General features: G+C 33.7%; 2 protein-coding genes across 3 annotated transcripts in view; both read left to right on the forward strand.

Annotated features, from left to right (window-relative positions):
• The window catches only part of LOC148948019 (uncharacterized), a 437,936-nt gene extending 436,073 nt beyond the window's left edge, over positions 1 to 1,863 (forward strand). Inside the window, exon 6 of the mRNA XM_089095657.1 lies at positions 1,554 to 1,863. Within this exon, the coding sequence (XP_088951783.1) occupies positions 1,554 to 1,578 (25 nt within the window). The 3' untranslated portion in view covers positions 1,579 to 1,863. The remainder of the gene's footprint in view (positions 1 to 1,553) is intronic.
• LOC148948018 (uncharacterized) overlaps positions 1 to 20,992 on the forward strand; it is a 527,253-nt gene extending 506,261 nt beyond the window's left edge. For both annotated transcript variants that reach the window (XM_089095663.1, XM_089095668.1), the window contains one exon: positions 20,543 to 20,992. In XM_089095663.1, coding sequence (XP_088951789.1) covers positions 20,543 to 20,572 — 30 coding nt within the window. In that variant the 3' untranslated portion in view covers positions 20,573 to 20,992. The remainder of the gene's footprint in view (positions 1 to 20,542) is intronic.
• Positions 20,993 to 26,842: the final 5,850 nt, after the last annotated feature.

Below are 26,842 nucleotides of genomic sequence, written 5' to 3' on the forward strand. Positions count from 1 at the left end.
ATATGGACCCGGGGATTTATATACCCTCTGTATTTGTTCTCTCTGATTGGTCAAAATCTCTGTTGTTTTGGGTATTGACCCTACAAAAACCTGTTATCACATCTGGACCCGGACATCACAATCTTTTTCTTTAACATGGTATGAAAAGTCGTGCTCTCGGGTCTATATGTTATCATCTATGACCATTTTTCTTTCATTCTGACTCAATCCGTCCTGAAACACTCCTTTTCATCTCAATTCTCTTAAAGTTTCTGCTGTTTCCTTTAACTGATTTGGGACCTCTTCCATTTGCGTCACAACTTGTTCTTCAACTATTTCGTTCAAGACCGGTAGTAGCTAATCTCTCAAACATCCAATTTCATCGTCCCTTTGGAGCATCTCAATAGCATTTCTCCAAAAAAGTGATTGGCATACATTCCTATAATTTACCACTCCTATTCTTCCTTTTACTCTGGGTACAAAGAGCATTTTCAAGCTCAACTTTTCAATTTTTTCTCTCCACACAACCTCCAAATAATTTTTTCCATTCTCTTAGCACTCCCTTCATCTAACTCGAAAGCTGGCGCGAAATAGAATAGTAGTGGTAGATAATGTGTTTACATATGTCGCTCTGAAAAACAAAGAACACTCTTCAATATCTTTTGCCGTCGCCAGCATCCCTTCGATTTTCTGTATTTTTTCTTCCCATAATTTACCTAACTTCACATCGCGGGTCCATGTCACTCCAAGTATTTTTGCTTTTTCTTGTTTCGCTATCCAAAGTTCCTGCATCATTTCCTCCGTATTTTCTGATTCCAGTATTGGTAAAAGATTGCTTTTTCCCTTGTGGATTTCTACCCTAAAATTCCTCTCATACCAATCAAGTCCTTGTAGAACTGCCTTTACATCTTTGACACTTGATAGGGTAAAAGTTGCATCATCTATAAACCTCAGGGTCTTTAAGCATATGCTTTTAAAAGGCACCATGCTGCTGCTTTTTAAAACTTGTTCAAACTAAAAGACCACGTACTACGTATGGACAATCCCTGGCTACCGAATGCAGTGCTACTTCGGCAACCATCGGGTACACGCCGCAGAGATATATTCAGACACCTCACAAATTGGATGTGCCATAAAAATCTTGACTGGATAACTTCATCCATTCCTGAGAACTGTAAATACGTTCTTTTGACCATTTGGATGCACATTTGTATTGTGATTCAGCTAAACGCCCTTTTGAAGTCGCTAACCCTAATTATCGAATAAATATACTATTTTTAAACTATTCTTTTAACTCATAGACTGACGCCTTGCCATAATTATTATTTAAATGTCCCTTTCTGTTCCTCTTACCTTTTTCATCTTTTTTTTCGTAATAATCTTTCTCGTTCGTATGAAACAGGCATCCATTTGGGCATTTTAACGCCCATCCTTCACGGAGGATTGAATGTTAATTTGGTTCACTCTGTTTTAGGTTTGTTTTCAAGTTTTAGCCCTGTTCTTTGTTTATTTTTTTTATCACTTCTTTACATGTCTTTTATCTCCAATCGATTAATGTCCTTTTTCTTTTCTAGGTTGAAAATTAGAGCTGAGCAGTAAATTTTGATCTTTAATTCTGTGTAGTCTGTATACTGTTGCCGTCTTTTTGTGTAATGGCGTGTATTTTTACATAAAAAGTTGTTGCAACATACATGGCTTCTTTTAATTGTAAAGTTAAAGTAAAAATCAAGGGTTCTCAACTTTAAGTTCGTTTCACTCTCCGTATAATTGTTTTTTATGCCTTTTTTTCTCACCATTTTTACATTTTAAAAGAAATTGAACCCTTTACTTTTTTTCAATAAATTATTTTTTTTGATAATCAATCACTAAACGAATTTAATGCTTATTCAATCTCTTCTGCTCGTTGCACAGGTTCTGCTCCTCAGCCAAGAAATCGTATCCTGAGTCAACAATAAATTAAACAAGAAAAAAAATTCGAAACATTTAATTTTCTCTGTATCTAAGTAAATATTGAAAAGTATGTTGAAATACAACTTTATAATTTATTTTTTACGTATGATCATATACTTAATACGTGACTGTTTCTAGGCTTAGTACTTATGTTAGAGTCAGACGTGCAGGTCATATTTCTCAAAATCATTGACTTGTACCTCTAGAATTAATTTTTAGTTAGAAAAAGAAGTACGGTATAGTTACACTGATGAATCTATGCTGCTAAATTAATGTAATAATTATAATTTAGATAAAACAGACCAATACATCGAATATCATTTTAGAGCAATCAGTTGGAAAAGTAATACTTTCAGTCTCAAGTTTGATAGCTTAAGAAATTTACTTGAAAACTCAACCCTGGAAAACCCAACGCTAGGAATGTCCTGCTACATACTCTTGAATATTGTTAAAAAGAAACTATTGTAAACAGCGAAATGTTAAAAGTCTGGCATCAAAGGAGTAAAGAACACCCTAGATGGTCAATCACTTTGATCAAAAACTTCCGTCAATCGATTGATTAAAGCAAGATTGGCCGTTTAGGAACTGATTGAGTCATTCAAACTCTCTATCAATCACCATCAACGCTTGACTCAAGCTCCAAGCAGGTTTCTTGAGGTCAATAATGGCTCAATCAGCGCGAAGCGGATATAAGTGGGCCTATTTTCTCACCATACGAAAGGTTTCCTCACCATTTATACCGGCCTTCAAAAGAGGAAACGTGTCAGTTCAAAACAAAGTCTAAGAGATATTCCAGAAAATAATTCAGACAGAAAAATAAAAAACTCAGCGTTAAAGAGTATTGCTCCAACCCAAAAAAGCAGAAACAACGACAGATCCAAGCTAGACAAAACGAACTGAAAATTACAATTCTAGATGCCATGGCAAAAATAGGAAGGAAGAGAGTATAGAAGAGCATAAATTTTGAGTAGGAATATGTTAAAGATTCAAAGCCTGAACTTGAAATTGACCCTCAATGCAAATATTGTAGTGTCGATCCTAAGATGTTTACAGTTTTCAAATGTTCAATTATTCCTGAAATTAATAATTTTGAACATTGTTTCCTGGGAACTAAAGAGGGTTTATCTACCTAAAATTGTCACTTACAATGATTATGAGAAACTAAAAGAGGCTGATTTTGGTTGTTCTAGGAAAAGAGGAAGCCTGAAATACAATTTAAAAGCAAGAGAAGGGATATTTAGAGTTTTTGATCTTATGTTCAATAATTCCTGAAAGAAAGAGACAGCATAAGTTTGGTTACTTTTGGGCCAAAATTTACTGGAAATGAAAAAAGTGTTTAGATAGCTAAACTTGTTACTTACTACGATTAATAGAAATTCAAGGATGCTAATCTTAGCTCTTCTAGGAGATTAAGAATCCTGAAACACAATTTGAAAACTTAGGAAGGGATGTTAAGAGTTTGGAATCAAGTATTTTTGAGTACATTTGGATTGGCGAACGGCAAGTGAATAACCGGTCTGAACAGACTGTGAATGACAGCATTCATCCATCATAAGATGCAAGCCACCCAGAAAACTCAACTCGAATCAATAATAGGAAATCGCTTATGGTTCGTTTACACATTGCGGAAATCCGTCCGTTTCTGTTCGAATTAGGGCTAAAATAACGCTGCGTTTTAAGGCAAAGGTTTCAAATTATTGCAACAGCATGACCTATGTTCTTACCCTCTTCTGAAAACTGTTGAGCAATAGAGAGCCAAATGACACCGTTTTTCTTAGTTTTCTTATAGCCTGGGTGCGCAGGATCATAGAAGCTGGTTGTAGCCTTGAACCAAAGTTATAAGATCGTGTACTTTTTGATATTCTATACTCATAATTTTATTCTTTTAAAAATCTTGCCAAGATTATGTCCTGATTTTGCCAAAACATTGCGGAAAGCTAGAGATTTTTTCTAGCGTGAAAATGGACGGAATTTACGAACAGATTGCTAAATCCGCATGAATTTCCGCAATGTGTAAACGAGCCATTAGCTTTGCAATTTGGATGCAAGGTAAAAAGGATTTTTAGGATGATCTCCCGAACTTCGCACCACACTTCTGTAGAGCCGGGAAAAGAAAAAGTACAGTCCCAAAAATAACACCCCAAAATTATACTTTTGGGACTGTTAAAGAAGTGATTTTTGTTTATAGGGACAAAATGACGGAAGAAATGACTGTTTTTGTAAGCTATAACTTCTTAGGCATTAGTTGAAAGTGAAACACAATGGAATTTTCAAGCCGAAAAAGCACCAGTGGGACAGATGCATGGCACTTAAGTTGAAGAATTGTGAGCACATATTAAAAAAAGCAAAAACTAGGACTGAGAATGACAGTGACAAGGACGGAGCCAACACTAGTTCATGTGGGTTTATACTGGCAACTCATGACCTTGAATCTAAGTTGCTTTGTCAAGACATAACATTTTTGTCTCTTTACTTCAAACAGAAGGCGGTTTGGCATAGCTGCACTTCAAACGATCTTGTGAGTTTGGACGTACTGAATATAGTTTGGATTGACACTTAAGGACAGTTAAATCCATTCGAATTCGTTTCATATGTTATTGCAAAGTTGGAAGACCTGCTATGGTCATACCCAAACGCTGAGGCGATTATTCTGTGAAACAATGGATGTTCATAAAAAAAACAAGAATGGAGTGTTTTATAATGCACTTGTCCATTTAGTTACTGTATATGAGTGCATGAGTGACAGTGATGCAGAAGAATCTGGAAAAAGGGCTTAAAAAATGATAGTAGAACACTCTGCACTAGGAATTCAGAACTCTGTGTACATCTGAGATAAAGGATGCCTGGTGTAATCTTTACCTTTCTCGAGCAAAACCATGAATCAATCAATGATGTAATTCATGGACTTCATATAATTCATGGACTACCCAAGATTGACGTACGACCGTGATTATAAAATTTGAAGTAAAACAGAGAGACTTATGTGTTAACACAACTGTTGTTTAAATACAAGTCAAATGAATATTTTTAATACAAGCTGTGCCATACGGCCACATGGACTATTATACCAAAATAGGTTGTGAAAAAACAAAAACTTTGACTACGTCAATTTCACAAAGGAGCCCTTAGACTTTTGGCGTGTCAGATAAATGACCCCTTAGAATTTCTGGGTGCGTTGTCAGAAGATACTCGTGCCTTTTGCAAGACTGTTAAATATAAGTTATCCTTCTATTTGACATTAAAGTAATTTCTTTTTCTTAGAACAGCAGAATGATTTTTTATTAAGTAAAATTAGCCAGGTTTTAAAATTTAAGCGATAGCCTACAATCTTATTATACCATACCATAACACTTTTTTAGTCCTTTAGAACTTGTGAAAGCCACGTAAAAAGTTCTATTTTTATACTGACTTATGCACACCTCGTACATTTTGAATCTTTGAAGAGAGTGCGTTATTACATGTAGTATAAGCAAATGAAAGTGTTCAAATGTGAATACAGGAGCAACCCGGCTCAATAGTGGCCAGTACTCTAACAAACGGAATTTTGATGCCAATAGATAAATCAAAAGAATCTGATTTTTAAATTGGAGAATTGGAATATTAAATTGGATAAATTAAGAGGAATTTTCCATTGGAGAAGAGAACCTCCATTTGGATTTCCTTTATTTAAAAAACAATCAAATTAAATATAAAAAAAATCAACTGAAAGTAAGGAGCTAAATTAAGACTTAAAACGAACAGAAATTACATATATTAATATCAAATCATAACAATTACGCCCCGAATTATTACGAAAAAATTAAGCAAGAAAAGACGGGTTTCGACTTTAATAGAGCAGTGAAACAAAATAATTAAAAACAAATAAACACTTTAATTTAAAAATGTTCCCAATATCTCAGCCCCACGTCCGTGAGCCTTTCTCAACAAGAAAAAAACTATAAAAAAAATGTTTAAACAACACACATAAACTAAACTAAAATGACAACTAAACACAACGAAAAAAAAATATTATAAATGAACAAACAAGATACTAACTCATATTAAAAACAAACTTCAAGCACTGACGTTATAACAACATGAACAAAGGCGAATGTCTAATGTGTAAATGGGAATGTACTAAAAGTGAAGACTATATTTACTTCAACAAACCAATAAATTTCACCTACCCCCTCACCCTTAAGCAAATCTCACAGGTTAATCAATCAATTCATGGATCATAAATTGGATGGATTTTTTTGTTGCTAGTTTAGCTGCAGTCTGTTGAATTTTCTCAGATTTTTAACTCATTCTGACCTTTGTTTGCAAAGGATATCAATTGTTTCAGGACAATTATTTAAATCAATACTGGTTTAACATTTTACCTGCGTTTAAATCAAACTATTATAAATTGAATTTATCTTAAAATCCTTTTCATCTCTATTGATACTAATACCCACACACATAATCTTTTTTATTTCTATAATTTCTCTGAATCTTTGTACAAGTTCTACTGACGTATCTACAATTTTTTTGTAACTTTATATCTGTGTATAAGAGATTTTCTTGTGATTCATGTGAATTTTTTGTTATTTTATGTAAACAATAAAACCAGGAAATCAGTTTTTATCGTGTCCGGACAAAATGATTTTTCCACCGTACAATTTGTGCTTATAGGGGTAGTGATATGAGGATTCAAGCATCATTACTTTATATATATTAAATAATTGAAAAAAAATCACCAATCGTGATATCCTAAAGATGTATTGTGCAAAATTGAAGCAATTGGAATCAGTCATTAAAATGGAAAAACAAAATTTACAGACGAAGAAAATTTGACTTACTTTTAAACAGATAAATAAACCGACAATATTTAACGGAAAAAAAAGACCAACCGTTATCTGTCCAACACAAAGCACGAGCAAGGAAAAATTTTTGAACAAGGAAAAGAATTCCTTCAACATGAGGAAAAGAATTCTTTTCCTTAATTGAAAAGATTTTCAATGGAGTTATTTTTCATGGGTTAATTTTTCATGGAGGAAGAGAATTTCCATGAAGGGGGTGCTTGATTTTCAAGCATTATTTAAAAAACAATCAGAAATTAAATAACAAAACAAGCTTTTTCAATTGAAAGTAAGGAGCTACATTAAAACTTAAAACGAAGAGAAATTGCGTATATTGATATTAAATAACAATAATTACTCCCCGAATGATACCCCGAATGATTAATTACACCTTAAATGAGCTGTTTATACACCTTCAAGCTGCTTTTGGTAACTAAATCTTATAGCTACGCATAAGAGATTTTTTTTCTGATTCATGTGGATTTTTTTATTTTATCTCAGGAATCATACCAGGAAAATAATTTACCAGGAATTACACGACTTCAATTAAGGCTAAAAGGAACATAAATTACCAAAAACAGGCCAAGGGCTAACACCCCCTAGGTCTGCTAAAGTATAGTGTCCTTTCAAGCACTTTTTTTCATTAGTCATTTAAAAAAAGAAAAAAAAATCACCACATTAAAAAAGATCACTAAAGAATTAATGAAAGTAGATAGGCTGTATATCATATGATAATATTCGTTTTTGAAGTTTTGGAAACATAGGATTAGAGAATGTTATAAATAGAAAACCTTTGAAATTTATTTTGTTTTAAGTGCAGGGCAAATAACACTCTGGTCTCAAGAAAGGTTAGTGGCGTTAGGCCTATAATTGTGTGTGGTAATATCTGTTAATTTTAGGTTTAATTTAACTCTGTTAATTTTAAATTATTTATTGCAATTTCAGGTCTTTTGTTCATTGATAGAGATTTCTAGTATGTTTCATTATTTGTTTTAATCTATGCTTGTGTTGGGGTCCCTTTAATTCATTGGTATAAATTAATGTTAGTCTTATGCACCAAATTCTCTTTTGCTTTGTAGCATATTGTCTCTGTTGTAACTTAGCTGTTTACTTTTCTTTGGAAAATTTCTTAAAACAAAACTTTCTAAAAAAAAATTTTTTTTATTTAAAGTGATAATAAGTTTAAATTTCTTAGTCACTGTAGGAACCAAGCAGCCAAGGCAAACAACATCCTTGGTTTGATCAAGAATTTTCTGACAAGTCACCAACCAAGAGTTATCAAGAAGCTTTACACAGCCCACTGACAAAATAAACCACGACACAAAACTACAAAATATTCCATGTCATATTTTCCAAACGAAAAAAATTCAAAATGCACTTTGAAACATCAACAGAATGTAACACTGACAAGATAAACAACAACACAACAATAAAAAAAATATTCCATGTTATACATTTCAACGAAAAAATTTCCAAAATTCACTTTGAAACAAAGTTTTTATAGAATGTGTTTTCGTAGAAACTCCAAAAAGGGTTCATTCATCTAGAAATTACAATGGCTAGTGCCCTTTTTAATGGTTGAAAGTAATTGGAAGGCAACTAACACCCTTTCCACGCTCACCATTTCCCCAAACACATCCAATCCAAATTTTGAGATAGCCATTTTTTTCAAACATCTGAAGTGGATGAAATTACATATCTGCTCAAAACAGTCCCCCCACAGTCTACATAGAAAGGGTTATTAGCCATTTTCTAGGTACGTATAAGTTTTTATTGAAATCAATGCTGTTGTAACCATAAAAGTGGTCAAATCAATTGGATATTCAAAGGTCCATTGCCATTTTTAATAGTCGAAAGTGATTTGAGGGCAACTAGCCCCCCTCTCTCACTCTTTTTCTCCCCAAACACATGGAATCAAAATTTTTAGATAGCCATTTTGTTCAGTGTTTTGGATTTCCAGATAGAAATTATGTTTTTGAGGAGGACATTCCCCAACAGTCCTCAGGTCAAGGCTTGTAAGTTATGCCTTGGGGGAATTAAAGGTTTTTATAGAACGCGTCGTCGTAGAAACTTCAAAAAGGCCAATTGCATTGGCAATTAAATTGGCTAGTGCCTTTTTTAATAGTCGACAGTAATTGGAAGGCAACTACCACCCTGTCCACACCTACCAATTCCCCAACCTGATAATCTCAACATTCTACATAGCCATTGTGTTCCAAGCAGTTTAAATTTGAGTGTATTATACTTTTGTGCATGACACTACTCAACAGTGTCCAGAGCAGGGGGTATAAGTTATGCTGGGGGGTCTATAAGGTTTTTATTGAAATCGTTGTCGTAGAAACTGCAAAAAGGGCTCATTCGATTGGAAATTCAACGGGCTAGTGCCCTTTTTAATAGTCGAAAAAGATTTGAGGACACCTGACCCCCTTCTCACGCCCACTTTTTCCCCCAACACCTCCAATCCAAATTTTTAGAGAGCCGTTTTATTCAACGTAGTTGAACGTTATGGACATTAGGTATTTAAGGTTGCCCCCCCCCAACCCTCAAGGCACGGATTGTAAGGTAGGCCCGGGGAGGTTTTTTAAGATGTTAGCCCCCGCAGAGCCCTCAGTGCAGAAGTTACGCCCTGGGGGCATATAAGGTTTATATAGATAGCTTTAGAAATTTAAAAAGGGCTCATTTGATTGGAAATAACCCATTTTAATAGTAGAACGTGAGTGGAGAGTAATTAACCTTCCTCACACGCACACTATTTCCCAAAACACATTCAATCAAAGTTTAGAGGAAGCGATTTTGTTCAACGTAGTTTAAAGTTCTGGAGATTATGTATTTAAGGAAGACAAACCTTTAGAAATCATCTATAAAGCTGACTTTGAGTCCAATAAGACGACATATTTTTTTATAGTCGAGGTATTGCTTGAACTACCTTAATTGCCTCACTTATAGCTTTTATCTCAGCAGTCAGGATGGAAGATCCATTTGGTAGCCTTGTACAAATATTCAAAGAGAACAAAATAAGGACAAAATTTGGCTGAAAATGATATATTTTCGGGCGCTCAGTGGACATATTCCCGGAACAGAAAGTTTGAAACCCTGATCTTGTGTATTGTTTTCATCATCAACCAATTGATATCCTGCTGTCCATCTTATCTTAAGAAGTGACAAGGAGTTGGTGCAAGATATTTTCAGGTCCCTGAATAGGGACCTGGAAATTCCGTCTGTTGAACTTGGTAGAGTATCTTATATAGGCCAATTGGTAAAATTCTACTTTAGTTACTTTTACCTATCTTGGAAAAGGGTGAGGTTAGGAAAATGAAACTTTCAGGGATGGGTCTACAGGCTACAATATGTCCTGGGAAGGTATTTTGAAGAAATTATCTCCTTCTCCCTCTAGAGGATCCTGAAATTTGCCTACAGGACAGGTCTATAGCCTACCTATTGAAATTTTGATAAAACAACATTTTACCTTAATATTCAATTATAAGATTCTTTTTCTCTGGCTTTAGTACTGAAAATGTAATTTCTGTTATTTGAGTAGTATTTTAAGCCATATCAATGTTAATTTTCAAAATTTAGGAAATGTATTTGTATATCTTTAAAACTCTATAAATTGGGATTGAGCAAAGTTGTGAGGCTGAAAACAATTTTGTTGGACTGCATTTTAAGCAGAAGATCTATTTTACAAGGTTTCACTTTTATAACACACATATTTTTAAAGGTCATCAAAGGTTGGACCCTCTAGGCTAGAGGGAGAAGGAGTGGAGGTAGGTACTTCAAAATACCTTCCTGGGACATACTTTAGCCTGTAATTCTATCCCTGAAAGTTTCATTATCCTAACCAAACTCCTTTCCAAGATAGCCAAAAGTAGGTAAAGTAGAATTTTACCCCATGGGATACCACTAGATGGCTAATTTGACAGTGTATATATATGCAAATCTTTAAATTGGCCAAGCAGTAGGCCTATATTAAGCCTAGGAGTCCAGCTGGACATAAATCATCATGGTTGTTCCAGACAGTGCACCCTATCCCACCCCCATGGTCTGAGATATAGGCTAGGACCTAGGGGTGTCAGAAAAATTTGAATTTCTTAGGGCTGTTTTTTCACTAATCAATGTGCTTAAATCTTACATTGGTCAAAATTTACTGAATCATATTATTGATTTTTAAATAAAGTTAATACACCATTCAATGCCTTTTTTTATGCTGATTACAAATGTAACAATCATTTCTATTGGACATGAATTTTAGCCCCCCCCCCCTATGTTTGCCGATTCAGGGTATATATTTCTACATTAGGGGGGTGGGGGTAAATTTTATTTATGATGTAAATGGGAGGTCAGTTTAAACTTTACCCCCACCACCTGCTAATGTGGAAATATATACCCTGAATTGGTATATATAGGGAGGGGGGGGGGGCTTAAATTAATTTACAATATAAATGATTGTTATATTCATAATCAGCATAAAAAAGTCATCAAATGTTGTATTCACTTTATTCACAACTCAATAGGCTAATATGATAAGGTAAATATTGACACATCTTTTGTCAGAAATCGCTCTAAAATAAAATCTTTGAACTGTGATCTTACATCTTTTGTGAGTAAAATTCTACTTTAGCTACTTTTGGCTATCTTGGAACGAGGGTAGGTTAGGAAATGAAACTTTCAGTGTTGGATCTACAGGCTAAAGTATGTCCTGGGAAGGTATTTTGAAGTACCTGCCTCCATTCCTTCTCCCTCTAGAGGGTCCTGGCCATTGATGACCTTTAAAATCTGTGTGTTATAAAAGTAAAACTTTGCAAAATTAATCTTCTGCTTAACTGAAGTACAACAAAATTGTTTTCAGCTTCACAACTTTGCTCAATCCCAATTTATAAGGTTTTTAAGATATGCAAATACATCTTGTAAATTTTGAAAAAAAACCCTTAGTATGGCTTAAAATTCTACTCAAATAACGCAAATTGCATTTTCAGAACTAAAGCCAGAGAAATAGAAACTGGTAACTGAAAATTAAGGTAAAAGTTTGTTTTGACAAAATTTCAATGGGTATGACCTGTCATGTAGGTAAATTTCAGGACCCTTTGGAGAAGAAGGAGTGGAGATAATTACTTCAACATACCGTTCCATGACATACTTTAGCATGTAGACCCATTATTGAAAGATTCATTTTCCTAACCTAGCTACTTTCCAAAATAGCTAAAGTAGAATTTTACCCTGCTGTCATTTTATGAAACCCTCTTTCATCATTCTACTCTGATCAGGGGTCTGAAAACAACAATGAATATATCATCGCAGTTCTCTCGCCATTGTTCTCTTTGGTAAAACAGTGGTGGTCTTTACACTTTTTGTTAACATCAGTGAGTTTTAAGATCTTAGAACAAAGATGAGTTATAAAACAATAAACTTTGCAGAAAGATGTAAGATCTTAGTGCTAAAAAATGGGCCTATTCATAGAATATATACCCCCACCCTCTAATGTGCAAATATATACCTAGAATTGCATCCTCAATCTAAATATAACATACATTTGCATCACAAATGGACTTTACTCCTATCTTAGCCATATGATGGATGTCTGTTTCCAATCATCATGGTTGTTTTCCAGACAGTGCACCCTATCCCCCCCCATGGTCCAAGATGAAGGACCTAGTGGCATCAGAAAAATTCTAGATAAGCTACTTTTTACCAAATTTGGCCTATCTTGGAAACTGGTTAGTTTAGGAACATTTAACTTTCAAAATGGAATCCAGGACACAAAACACCCTGACAATATTGCCTAGCTAGTCTACTGTGTTAACCTTCTTCTGATCTCTTATGTCCTAGAAATTTGTCTACTTGACTTATGACTTTTCATTTTCTATCCTCTTGTTTTGGTTTTGAAAATGCTATCCCCTGTATTTGAATGGAATTTTAATTCATGTCAATATTTTTTTTTTGCAAAGTTGTGAAGTTGAAAATATTGGATTTTCACTTTCTGCCAGCTACTCTGTGTATATATCATAGCTGTGTGCAAATTTTGGTTAAAATCTATCCAATTTTTCAAAATATCAGACACATACATGAATATCAATTCTGAAGAATCCCATTTAATCAACCAGCAGGGCAAAATGGAAATACATACAGTGCCTTTTTAGGTGTACATGCATGACCATTCCATTACATAAAGAGACATGTTAAGAAAACAATTCTTCTTTCATAAAATGCAAATTAATCCTAGTTAACTTATTTTCCTGGGGAAGGACATGTAACCTCACTGTTTTCCTTGTTTATAAATCACATTTTTTAATATTTATGTCTATTTTCCAAGTCTTGAAAATTATTTATTAAACAAACACCTAAGGGCCATCTAGCTAATCTAACCTTAACCTAGGATTTTTCAATATTTGCCTATTTATATCATTTTGGTAGATGACAGTGATTGTGTTTAACTTTCATATATAGATTATTTGAAAACAGATAAATGCTGTCAAATCTGTTTATTTTTCACAATTTTGTTTAAAAAATTGTACAACAGTGAAAGAAGTGATGATAAAGATTTTCCCCCTGCAAAATATATCAACTAGAATTATTTTGCATATTATGAAATAAGAATTTTTTTTCTTAACATGGCTCCCTGTGTAATGGAATGGTCATACATAAGCACCCATTTTAATTTAGCCTGGTTTTAAAGCATAGTGAGCCATATTTACAGCTCTCGTATGTTGACAAGCTACTCAATATCTCTAGGTACATCAAAATACCCTTACTGTTAATATTGCTTCTTTGTTTGCTATTAAATCAATTCAAACAAACATCAGCCTAACTTTGGGCAAAATTTCTAATTTTTTGAAAATCTACAGGGATAGACCTACTGAAAAGGTAAGTTATGGTTATGAATTTGATTATAAAATGTCCATCTAGAACTTTTCAATTACCAGTAAGTTTTGTAGAATTCCAGATAGGAAAAGGGACCTACTGGATTCCCAGACCTAGTAAACTTCAAAAAGCATACATTTGTAGGTATTAGATCACTACAAGAACTAAGCAGATGATTTGATCATCAATAGAGAAAGATTAACAAAAATTTACCCATGTTTTGTCAACATTTTTTATCTGCATCACATACCATATTACCTTTAAGGGGATATATGATCACATGTGCTTTTTGTTTAGTATGGACACATATCAAACTTTACTCTTGCTATTGGTTCCCCCTTTAACATGCCTTGCTTGTTTGGCTTCTGTTCCTAACTTTCTTTTCCTCTTGTTTTGCTATTTAGCCTATTGCACAAATCTTATTTTAATAATTTTCCATACAATTGTAGTCTTATAAACAAAAAATCCCAATATTGTCCCTCTTCCAGATTGTTGATATCATGTTTTAAATACTTTGTTCTTGTATAATCATTAATTTATTTATTTATACTTTCTTCTCATTTTCTGTTTCCAATCTTTTGTTTCTTAATCTTTCTATCTTTTAATTTTTTAAATATTTCTTAATCTAGTAAGTATATACAGGACAATTTTGGTTTCATTTTTGGATGTCTCTTGATGTATTGCCAGCCAGGTGTGTTTGAGGGCTAAAAGGGGTGGGCGGCTCTGACAGTGTAAGCTCTGCAATTCAAACCCGTTCAGTAGTGGCCCCGTCCAGATGTATGACTAGTCTTCACCAGCCATTACCTGGACATTTTAAAGTTGAGGCCATGGAACAATAGCAACTTTGGATGAGTATGCCAAGTAGTAGAGGGTGACAAGTAGCAGTTTGCATATGGTGCCATAACTTAGTGTTCACACCTAAGAGACCCTGCTGGATGATACTGGTTCATCCCACAGTGTATTCCTGTAATCATGGTCAACATTAATCTTGAATCTGTCAACTGATCTGGCTAACATGGTAGATTTGGCAAGTGGGTTCCACTGAGGAACAACACAATCAGTGAAGAAGTTAAATTTTTTATTTTTAGTCACTGATTGTGTTGTTCCTGAGGGGGAGGGCTGAAAAGGCAGCCACTTTATTTGTGGAATAATTTCCGTGGCTTTAATTTTTAATCCCGTTCTTTACTTTCCTCTAGAAAAATTTTTTATGTAGTTTTTCTAAAACCCTAGAGTAGACAAAAGCAAATATTGATTAAATGTCTACCATTGATGAATATATTTCATTTTCATCCAGTTCTTTTCATTCCTTTTTCCTTTTAGTGAATTGCAGTGTCTCCTGCCAGACCTGAGTTATTCTTTGATTTAAATGGTACTACCATAAAATGGTGTTCTGACAAATCAGAACAGAAGAATGTCTTCAAGTTCTTTTCATTCCTTTTTCCTTTTAGCGAACTGCAGACCTGAATTATTCTTGGATTTAAACGATGCTACAATAAAATGGCGTTCTGACAAATCAAAGTGGAAGAATATCTTTCAGTTATCATCTCTCTTTGGGCTGTGCTTGCTTCTTCAAGATCAAGATGATATTAAGGCTCGTCAGTGGTATGAAGCAATTAAATCCGAGATTTGTCAACTTGTAAGTAATCTTTTGGAGTAAATCTTATTAAAATATATATTTCCCCTTAAAAAAAAGCAAAAATTATGTGGTTGTTTAGGTTACTAACATATGAGGAATTGAGATTTAATTCTATATTTTTACAAAAACAAGAGCATCTTCTATGCAGGTAAAGCTACTGATTTGTTTTATTTTCTTCTCATTATCACGAAAAGTTATAACAGTTTTCTATTTATAACATTCTTAAATCCTAAGTTTTCAAAACTTCAAAAAACGAGTATTATCATATGATATACAGTCTATCTACTTTCATTAATTCTTTAGTTATCTTGGTTAATATGGTGATTTTGTTTTTTCTTTTTTTTATATATATGACAAATGAAAACACAATGTTTTAAAGGACACTATCCTTTAGCAGACTTAGGGGGTGTTAGCCCTTGGCCTGTTTTTGGTAATTTATGTTTTTTTTAGCCTTAATTGATTATTTATCATAATTTTTGCTCATTTTGGGTCTGAGTTTTTCTTTGATAGTGATATCTGTTTGTTTTGATTTTGAATTATTGCTAGAGTCTATTTCTGCTTGACTTTGATTTGCTTAGCCCTGCAATTTTTGTGGAAATGTTTCACTGTTTGAAATCCCTATGGAAATAACCTGTTATTCTCTTGGTTTTAAGTTTGAATTATTATTTGAATTTGTTTCTACTCGTCTTTGGTGTAATGTACCTCTTTTTTGAAAAAAATCTTTCTAATTTTATACCAAAGCAGAGGGTTTGAAAAAATAGAAAATAAAACTTTCTGTTAAAATTTTTTTTTAACAAAAAGAGACCTTCTCAGCCACAGGCTATCCTGCTGTTACAGCTCCTCCAGTCAAGAGCTCTAACTACATTTAATCTTCCATAATAGCTCATTTTTAACTGCATTTCAATTGGGTATAAATATCAACTTAATAATTTTTTTTTGTAAACTTTTGTACTTACTCTATAGGGGAGTGGCCCTTAGGCATTCATTAAAAAAGGACTATTGCAATCTATAGTTAGAAATCGGAAGTCTGTATTGAGAACCTTCATTAAAGGAACATATACTTTTGACCAAACAATTGAATAGAATGGTTTTAAGTGTTTACATCAGGGCTTTTTCACTGGAGGTCAAACTCAATGCATTCACAACTTGTCCTTATAGCCATTAAAGAAGAGAATTTTCTTTTAATTTTTAAAAAGTAGTATTAAAATTTAAAGACAAACATATATTACTATGTTTATGAGGGGTATTCTCCCCCTTCCTCCTTTTAACCCCAGGCTCTTTTTACTTTAATTTCATCTGAACTCTACTAAGCCAAAAATGTGTCAAATAAACCAACTTTTGCATACAGACCAGCAAGGTCTGCATAGGGCAGGTGCCAATCTCCTGATGCTCTGCCCTTTGCCAGGTGCTTTGTGTTGTTGGAGCCAAACCATCTGACACTTCCCATTATTAATAAAAGAAAAACACAGTTTTTCTAAGGAAAGAAAAGAGCAAAGTTGCCAAACAAAAATTAATACTTCACAGTAATACTTCACATTGATAACTTCTACATTGATAAAACTAGTGACAAATGAACCAACTGATAGTATTTCCCTATGTTTATATAATTATAGAAAACTAGTGCTTTATTGAAAACAGAAAACAATTAGGAGTTTTGGTACAGTAGAAGCAAACCAACTAAGGATATTTTATTGAAGGAAATACAGCATTTTAGGATTGATGATTTGTTTTATTTTTTTCCCCGATTAATTTGATATCACTTCTGCACAATGAGCTCAGTCCAATGATTAAATCTTGTTTTGGCTCTGAACAGGACATTTCATGATTAGTTTGTACACGTCCATCTTGATAGTATTAGAACTATAGACTTGCTTTAGTATTTGTATCATAACTTGAATTATTCCATTGTATAGAGAGAAACAGCTGGATTTGGGAGTTCATATTATAGTTTATTTGTTTTACATTTTGAGTGACACTAAAGAGTGTTTTTTACAGTTTAAAATTGTATATTTCTCACTATTGATGTTATAGCTGTTGATAACAAAATGTTACCTGATAAATCAATCCATTATCTATTTGTGCTGTTCAATGACTTTCTGGCTATTAAATTAATATTAATTTTTCTGCTTAAAATTTGAGTTAATTTTAATTGTATACTGGAAATATATCTGAGCTGCTGTAAGAATATAAAAAGCATTATAGACTAGTGCGTTGTTGTTAGGCTATGTACTAAATTTTGACTCCCATATCAGTATCCTTGTTTTTTTTTTATACTGGTCTTTGGGTGTTTCAGTAAAGTGCTAATCTATAGCATTTATGACAGATTTGCCTCACACCCAGACTATCTGTCTTGGCTTTTTCTACAATAGCCGTGGCATGATTCCCGCAATTACTTGATTTTATTTACAATTAGCCATGGCTAATTGAAGAAAAAGCCAATTTTAAAATAAGAGAGGGAATTGTAAGCAAGGATTAATCATCTTTGTAATGAAGGGATGACATTGTTTGCTAGTTGGTGTACCTATTATGTACTTCTGATGTATTTAAAGGTACTAAAAACTTGGTTGCATGTATGGTCTTTCTCTCTTTTTCTCTCTTTTTCTTTCTCTCTTTTTCTCTCTGTTTCTCTCTGTTTCTCTCTCTTTTACTCTCTCTCTTTCTCTGTCTCTCTAAAGTTTTCCAAGGATCCCTTCTATAAGAACCTAGTTTGCCCCCAGGGCATAACTTACAATGCCTGGGCCCTGGAGGCTTGTGTTGATCCTGTTTTTTTATTTGATCTTTAAACTATTTTTAACAAAATGGCTACCTCAAAATTTTTATTGGATGTATTTGGAGAAAAAGGGCATGGTGGGGGGGGCTAATTACCCTCTGATCACTTTCAACTCTTAAAAGGGGCACTACAGCTCTCAATTTCCAATTGAATGAACCCCTTTTGAAGTTTATACGACAACCCCTTGTATATGAAGTACCTATGACAAAAAAGGGATTTGGGGGGGGGTGTTAGCTATCCTCTGATGACTTTTGATTATTTAAAAGTGATTTACTACTTTCAAGTTCCAATCAAATGAGCCCTCTGAAGTTTATATGAGCATCCCTTCCAGAACAACCATAATTGCCCACAGGGCATAATTTACAACACCTGTCCCCAGAACCTGGGGGGCAGTGTCGACACCAGTTTTGTTATCTGAATTTTGAACTATTTTTAACAAAATGTCTATCTCATAATCTTTATCTTATGCATATGGAAAAAAGGCGGGGGGTGGCTAGATACCCTCTGGTCACTTCTGACTCTTAAAAAGTGAATTACCACATTCAATTTCCAATCAAATGAGCCCTCTTTTAAGTTTTTACAAGCACCCCTTCCATAACAACCATAATTGCTCCCAGGGTATAACTGACAATGCCTGCCCCTGGGGGCTGTGTCCGACACCAGAGTTTTGTTATCTGAACTTTGAAATATTTAAAAAAAAATTGTATCTCAAAATTTTTATCTGAGGCATTTCGGGAAAACAGGGCGTTGGGGGGTGGGGAGGGGTAGCTGCCCTCCAATCTCTTTTAACTCTTAAAAAATGAACTAGAACTTTTAATGTCCAATCAAATGAGCCCTCTCTGAAGTTTATACAATTTTTCCTACTATAAGAGCCATATTTGCTCCCCAGGGCATAATTTACAACACCTGCCCCTGGGCCGTGGTGGGTTGTGTTGACACAGGAATTTCTGTTATACTTTGAACTAAGAACTTTGTACTATTTTTAACAAAATGCCTATCTCAAATTTTTATCAGAAGCATTATAGAAAAAAGGGCGTTGGGAGGGGGGTTAGTTACCCTCCAATATCTTTTGACTCTTAAAAAGTGAACTAAAACTTTCAATTTCCAATCAAATGAACCCTCTGTAGTTTCTACAAGCATTACGTCAATAAGAACCATATTTGCCCCTAGGGCATAACTTGCAACACCTGCTCCCACGGTTTTGGGAGTTTTGTCAACACTGGAGTTTTTGTTATGTGATCATTGAACTATTTTAACAAGAGGGCTATATCAAATTTTTATTGGATGCATTTGTGAAAAAAGGACTTTGGGGGAGGGGGCTAATTGCCCTCTGATCACTTTTGACTCTTAAAAGGGCACTAGAACTCCCAATTTTTAATCAAATGAGTCCCCTTCGAAGTTAATATAATGACCCCTTCCATCTGAAATGCCTCTGGAAAAAAATAATAAAATATTGGAGCCATATGGCCTTTACTTTTAACTCTTAAAAAGTGAATTACAACTTTCAAAATTCAATCAAATGACCTCTATGAAGTTTCTACAAGTACCCCGTCCGTAAGAACTTAATTTTATCTGCTCCAATTGGTGAAAAGGGTGTGTGGGGGGAGGGGGGCTAATTGCCCTCCAATCTCTATTAACTCCAAAAAAGTGAACTAGAACTTTTAATTTCCAATCAAATGAGCCCTCTGAAATTTTTGTCAATATCACTTCTATAAGAACCATATTTGCCCCCAGGGCATAACGTACAACTTCTGCCCCTCGGGGCTTGTGTTAACCCTGGAGTTTTTTGTTATATGATCGTTAAACTATTTTTAACTGAATGGCTACCTCAAAATTTTATCGGATGTATTTGGGGGAAAAGGCCATGGGGGAGGGGGGCTAGTTGCCTTCCTATTGCTTAGGACTCTTAAAAAGGGCACTAAAACTCGATTTCCAATTAAGTAAACAGCAGTTTAAACAGCGACCCTTTCTATATGAAGTGCCTCTGAGAAAAAATAAATGGAGTATGGGGGGAGGCTTTGTACCCTCCAATCACTTTTGACTCTTAAAAAGTGAATTACAACTTTCAAATCAAATGAGCCCTCTGAAGTTTATATGGACATCTCTTCCATAGCAACTATAATTGCCCACAGGGCAATTATGGTTTTTGGGGGAGAGGGCACAGGGCTGGGGGGCTAGTCGCCCTTCAATCTCTTTATTTTCAAAAATTGAACTAGATCTTTCAATTTCCAATAAAACGAGCTCTCTTGGAAGTGTATTCGAGCGTTCCTTCCATAAGAACCATATAGGCCCCCAAGGCATAAATTACGACGCCTGCCCCCAGGCCCTGGGGGGTTGTGTCAACACTGGATTTTTTTATATGATCTTTGAAGTATTTTTAACAAAATTTTAACATCGAATGTTAATTTGGTTCACTCTGTTTTAGGGTTGTTTTTAAGTTTGAGCCCTGTTCTTTGTTTTTTAATTTTTTTTTTATCACTTACTTTAGATGTCTTTTATCTCCAATCGATTAATGTCCTTGTTCTTTTCTAGATTGGAAATTATAGAATAGCTGAGCAGTAAATTTTGATATTTAATTCTCTGTTGTCTGTATACTGTTGCCGTCTTTTTGTGTAATGGCGTATATTTTTACATAAAAAGTCTTTGCAACAGACGTGGCTTCTTGTAATTGTAAAGTTAAAATAAAAATTAAGGGTTCTCAACCTTAAGTTCGTTTCATTCTCAGTATAATTTTTTTTGATGCCTTTTTTCTCTCCATTTTTACATTTTAGAAGAAATTGAACCCTTTACTTTTTTTCAATCAATTATCTTTTTTGATAATCCCTCGCTAGACGAATTTACTGCTCATTGAAGCTCTTCTGCTCCTTGCACAGCTTCTGCTCCTCAGTCAAGAAATCGTATCCTGAGTCAACAATCAAGTAAACAAGAAAAAAAATTCGAAACATTTTATTTTCTCTTTATCTAAATAAATATTGAAAAGAATGTTTAAGTACAACTTTATAATTTGTATTCTTACAGCTTATCATATACTTACTACTTGCCTGTTCCTAGACTCAGGAATTATTTAAGGAACCATTATAAAAAGGTTGAGTCAGATGGGAAGGTGATCTTGCTCAAAATCATGGTCCTGGAGTCCTAGAATTGTTTTTTTTTTATTTTAGAAAAAGAAGTACCGTATATTTACGCAAATTAATCTATACTGCTAAGATAATATAATAATTAAAATTTAGATAAAATAGACCAATACGTCGAATTTCATTTTAGAGCAATCAATTGGCGAAGTAATAATTTCAGTCTCAAGTTTGATAGCTTAAGAACTTTAATTAAAAACTCAACCAAGGAAAGCCCAACTCTAGGAATGTACTCTTGAATGTTGCTAAAAAGAAACTATTATAAAACAGGGAAATGTTAAAAGTCTGGCATTAAAGGAATAAAGAACACCATAGACGGTCAATCATTTTGATCAAAAGCTTCCGTCAATCAATTGATTAAAGCAAGATTGTCCGTCTAGGAACTGAAAGTCATTCAAACTATATCAATCACCATCAACGCTTGACTCAAGCTTCAAACAGGTTCCTTGACGGTCAATAATGGTTCAATCAGTTGATGGATGGAAGCTTTTGATTTGGGTTTCCTTAAGACCATTTAATGACTAAAAATAGAGTCAAACAAAAATCTATAATATAAATCATTAGCTTTACCAAATAGCAGTAAATAAGTCAAATAATATTTTTGGGAATATGAAGTAAATTGAAAACTTGGCTGTATGCCATCAGCCAGCAATGACACCTGTTCGAAGTTGAAAACGCAGACTAGCGATAAATTCTGTTAGTAGGTGGGATGTAATTATTAGATTTTCAATTTAGTTTTATCGTAACTTGGATCTCACCTCTCTTGGGTTGAACTTTGCGCCACCAACTACTTTATGGCCAAAATAGACATAATATTTTTTAATTTAAATGTACTTTTAAATAAGAGCCACTGGGGAATGTGGACACCTGGTCACGTATTTTACCTTCTCACACTAGTATAACATGTCTAAAGTTTAAAATCTTTTCTAGTAGCTTCGTTAATGGCTTCAGCTCTAATAAAAACGATTTTCATGTACAAAGAAACTTTTTGCCTTGAATTTTTCTTTTTATGCCATCTATTAATAATGCTCGAAGTAGCTGACATGCTAACTAACCCTTATTACTTCAGGTAATTGTAACACTTCAAGGTTTATATGGGAAATATAGTAATGTTGCAAACTATTGAAAATTATGTAGAGGAAAGTAATTAGTTTTTCTAAAATCATGCTGTTAAAAGGAATTGGTAATAGATTTAATAAGTGTTTTTCCCTCACGAAGCTGAACAATAAGATGCCTCTGCTCAACCCGTATTTTTTTCAAATTTATTTCTGAATTTCTGCCCTGTTGACAATCTGGTTGTACAGATTGACTTGGGACTTCCTTCAAATCCTCGCCAACTGTCCCTAAAAGTAAGGAAGTCATACTTAAGATTTAAAGTTTCCATTTAAACTTGGTTTTATGTCCTCATCTCTTGCTGAGTTACGTCATATATCCCAATTTGACAACTAGAACGGACCTTGTATATTCCAATTTGGTATAATAACAATCACCTTTAATTGTTGGTTAAGTTTCTCTCCTTACATCTTAAAAGCGGTACAGACTGTGATAGAGATCCGATAACCTTTGTGTTGGATAGATAACATTTGGTCTTTTTTTTAAAATATTGTCGGTTTATTCATCTGTTTAAAAGTAAGTCAAATTTTGTTCGTCTGTTAATTTAGGCTTTCCATTTCAATGCCTTATTCAAATTGCTTCAATTTTACACAATACATCTTTTGGGTTTCACGATTGGTGATTTTTTTTAATGATTTAAGAGATATAAAGTAATGATGCTGGCATCTTCATATCGCTATTCCTATGTGCACACTGTGTATGGTGGAAAAATCAAATTTGTCCGGACACGATAAAAACTGATTTCCTGGTATTATTTTTTACATAAAATAACAAAACATTCACATTAATCACAAGAAAATCTCTTATACACAGATATAAAATTATATAAAAAAAATTGTAGATACGTCAGAAGAACTTCGACAAAGTTTCAGAGAAACTATAGAAATAAAAAAGATTATATATGTGGGTATAAGTATCAATAGAGATGAAGATCCCTTCCCTATCACAAGTAATATCACAATAAGTAAATCCCTTCCCTATCACAGGAAACTCCTCCGTGGAAAGTCCATCTAACATAAAGTACATCCCCTCGTCAAATTTTCTCCAGAGAGTTCCATCCTCGCTGTGAATATCCCCTCTCGGTAATATTGCTTACGAACGATTCAGCTTGAAAAACTCTACTTAGCATTTATTCATTTGATTAAGACTTGAATCTCTAATCGGTGCCTCGATCACTTCAGAAATGCTTCCTTCCGTGGAAACTATTTCCCGGAAATCAAACACGCTTAAAATAGACCCCGGATAAATCTCCCAGACAATCTTCACATGAAGAATTTGGCGAAAAGAATATAAGACAATTAAAGAGTTTTGTATAGTAATTCTGACAAATCTCCCAGTGTAACTTTTCCTCTGGAAAATTCACCCCCTAGAAATTTCCCTCCCCAAGGAAGACTTTCTATAGAATTCCATCCCAAGAACAACTCCCTCCACCCCAAAAATGTCTGTATACCTCCAAACAGCAAATATTATGCGTAAACAATGGGTTTCCGTCATATACACCATTCTTATTTCAAGCAGCACTACATTTTGTAGAAAATATTTAATATTTTTAATAATTTATTTGCTTGTTTCCCATTTTATTTCAGGAAACAATACATTTTGAGCAACACCATGGCTGATCTTTTTTATTTATGTCAAACAAAAAAAATTGAAGAAAATTTTCGGTATTTGAATAATGTATTTGCGTATTTTCCATCTCATTTGCGTATTTTCCATTCTCATTGCGTATTTTCCATCTCATTTGCGTATTTTCCAATTGTTTACAATAAAAAATTTGGTATTTTGAATTGTGCATTTGCTTATTTCCAATCCTATTTCAAGGAACAATACCTTTTAAGCTACACCAGCGAATATTTCCTCATCATATTTCAAGCAGCAAAACATTTTGAAGAACATTCTTTGTATTTTGAATAGTACCTTTGTTTATTTCCATTTTATTTCAAGAAATAATATATTTTGAAGAACACCATCTTAAATTTCCTCATCTTTTTCAAGAAAAAATTCATTTTAACTAGCACCATTACATAATTCCTCATCTTGTTCTAAGCAGCAAAACATTTTGATGAAAACATTTTGTATTTTGTATAATGCATTTGCTTCTTTCAATATTTTGTTTATATTTTGCTTATTTCAAATATATTTTGAGTAGTACCATCACATATTTCTGCATTTTATCTCAAGCAGCAAAACATTTTTGTGAAAATATATAGTATTTTGCATAATGAATTGGCTTATTTCCATTTTATTTCGAAAAACAAAGCACCCTGAACAACACCATCAGATGTTTCCTCGTTTTATTTCAAGCAGCAAAACATTTAGAAGAAAATATTTGGTATTTTGAATAACAATTTTGATTATTTCCCTCTTATTTCAAGAAACATTACATTTTCATTAACACCATCCCGTATATCATAATTTTATTTCAAGATGCAAAATACTTTGACGAATATCTTTGGTATTTTGAATAATGCATTTGCTTATTTCCGTCTTATTTCAAGAAACAATACACTTTGACCAAAACCATTGCAAAATTTCTGATCTTATTTCAAGCAGCTAAACATTTTGTAAGAAACATTTGCTATTTTGAATAGAGCATTTCCTTACTTCCATCTTAGTTCAAGAAACAATACATTTTGAGCAACATCCTCTCGTTTTTCTTCATCTCATTTCAAGCAGAAAAATATTTTGATGAAGATATTTGTTATTTTGAATGTTGTGTTTACCTATTTCCCTCTTATTGCAAGGAAAAATACATTCCTAGCTATACCATCACGTATTTCCTTATCTTATTTCAAGCAGCAAAACATTTTTAAGGACTATTTGGTATTTTAAACAACGTTTTTGCTTATTTCCATCTTATTTCAAGGAGCAGTAGATTTATATTCCCCCCCCCCCCAAATGTAAATCTTCAATTATATTCCAATTATATTGGTGGTGTCAGCGACCATATTATATTCATATCCAATAGCCAAACCAGGAAGGGACCCCTAAAGTTCTTGTCCCTTTCTCCAATATCAATCGACCCTCCCCTGAAATTCAAAATCCATTTTATTTCTTCCCCTCTCACCCCCAACTTGAATTTCATTTACTCCCCTCACTTGTTCTTGACTGTACTATACAGACTCAGAAATCCTGATGCCCCCTTCCGAGCCTGCCACTGCTGTATACCGTGCTCTTTTAACCTTTTTTTACCTTATCAACCACTGTATCAAAATTTAATCACTGCCCTTCATTACAAAAATACGACTCTCCTACGACATCTAAAATTTTCTTAATTTCCTGTGTCCACCTGACCTCAATCTTATGATCCAACAAGATAAAGTAAGATTCTTTCGCTAGACTATTTTTATTTCTTAAATTTTTTATCCAAAACTTCACCATTCTTATTAAACTATCATTTCTTAACCTATTTAGTCCTTAATCCCTCTCATGTTTAATGTTTTGATTAGATCTATGGGCCCTAAGAACAATCTTGAACTAATCTCTTTGCATTCTCTCCCACTCCCCACTTTCTCTAGAACCCCACGGGCTACACATGCAATCCATAACCAGGAGGAGTTTAGTCTTAAATAAATATATATGCATTGCTAAGTTCCTAATCTTTCCAACCTCACTTTTTAAAATTAAATTCATACACATATTTCCTTTTTGTACTAAATACTTAACATCCTGTGCATATTTACCATTCCAAAAACACTTAATTCCTAAATAAACGAATTATTTTTAATCTCTATAAAATCACGTTTAGATCTAAATTCATCATCATCTTTCCTTATTTTTCCACCTTTCTAAAAAATTACAATTACCGTTTTCTTCATATTCAATTCTAAACCTTTTATATCAAAATATTCCTCCATTATGTTTAATAATGTTTGCATTTCTTTTGCCAATTGTGCTATGAGAGCAATATCATCAGGAAACAAAAGCATACATATTTTTGAAACACTTATCAGTACTTCCGGAGAGCTTTTATCCTTGAAGAAATCAACTATATCATTAATATACACGTTGAACAAAATCGCGGACAGTGGGCCTCTTTGTTTTAAACCTATTCGCGTTAAAATTCCTCCTGGATAACTTACCGAGTATTCTAACAACTAGGCCAACTGAACTATATATTTCTACAATTAATATAGCAAAATTTACAGGCAATCCGATCTTCAAAAGTTGCTTAACTAGCATAGCACTGATCACATTATCAAAAGCCACTCTGACGTTCAGGAACCTTACCTAATTCCTAACCACTCTTTTAATGATTTCTTTTCAAACTATACTATGCTATATAAATACCTGCTCTATTGTACTCCCTTCTTTCCTATGCACACCCTGCTCATCTATTGATTTCTCAAATTCTTCTAGCCATTTTCTTGGCCGACTACCTACTGTCTTACAAAAAATATTTCTAACTGTGGGAGAAATCTCTATCATTCGGTAATTCGAGAATTCTTTGCTGCTTTCTGTTTTATATAATATTAGAGCTATAGATTCTGAATATTCTATTGGCCAGCTGCACAATAGATGTATGTGGTTTAAAACGAAAGTTAAAACAGGTATGCATACCTGTTTTACTTTTTTCCATAATCGTAGT

This window comes from Artemia sp. Qi Xiang Cuo, chromosome 10 (genome assembly GCF_049724085.1).
Source record: "Artemia sp. Qi Xiang Cuo chromosome 10, ASM4972408v1, whole genome shotgun sequence".
Taxonomy (NCBI): Eukaryota; Metazoa; Arthropoda; class Branchiopoda; order Anostraca; family Artemiidae; genus Artemia; species Artemia sp. Qi Xiang Cuo.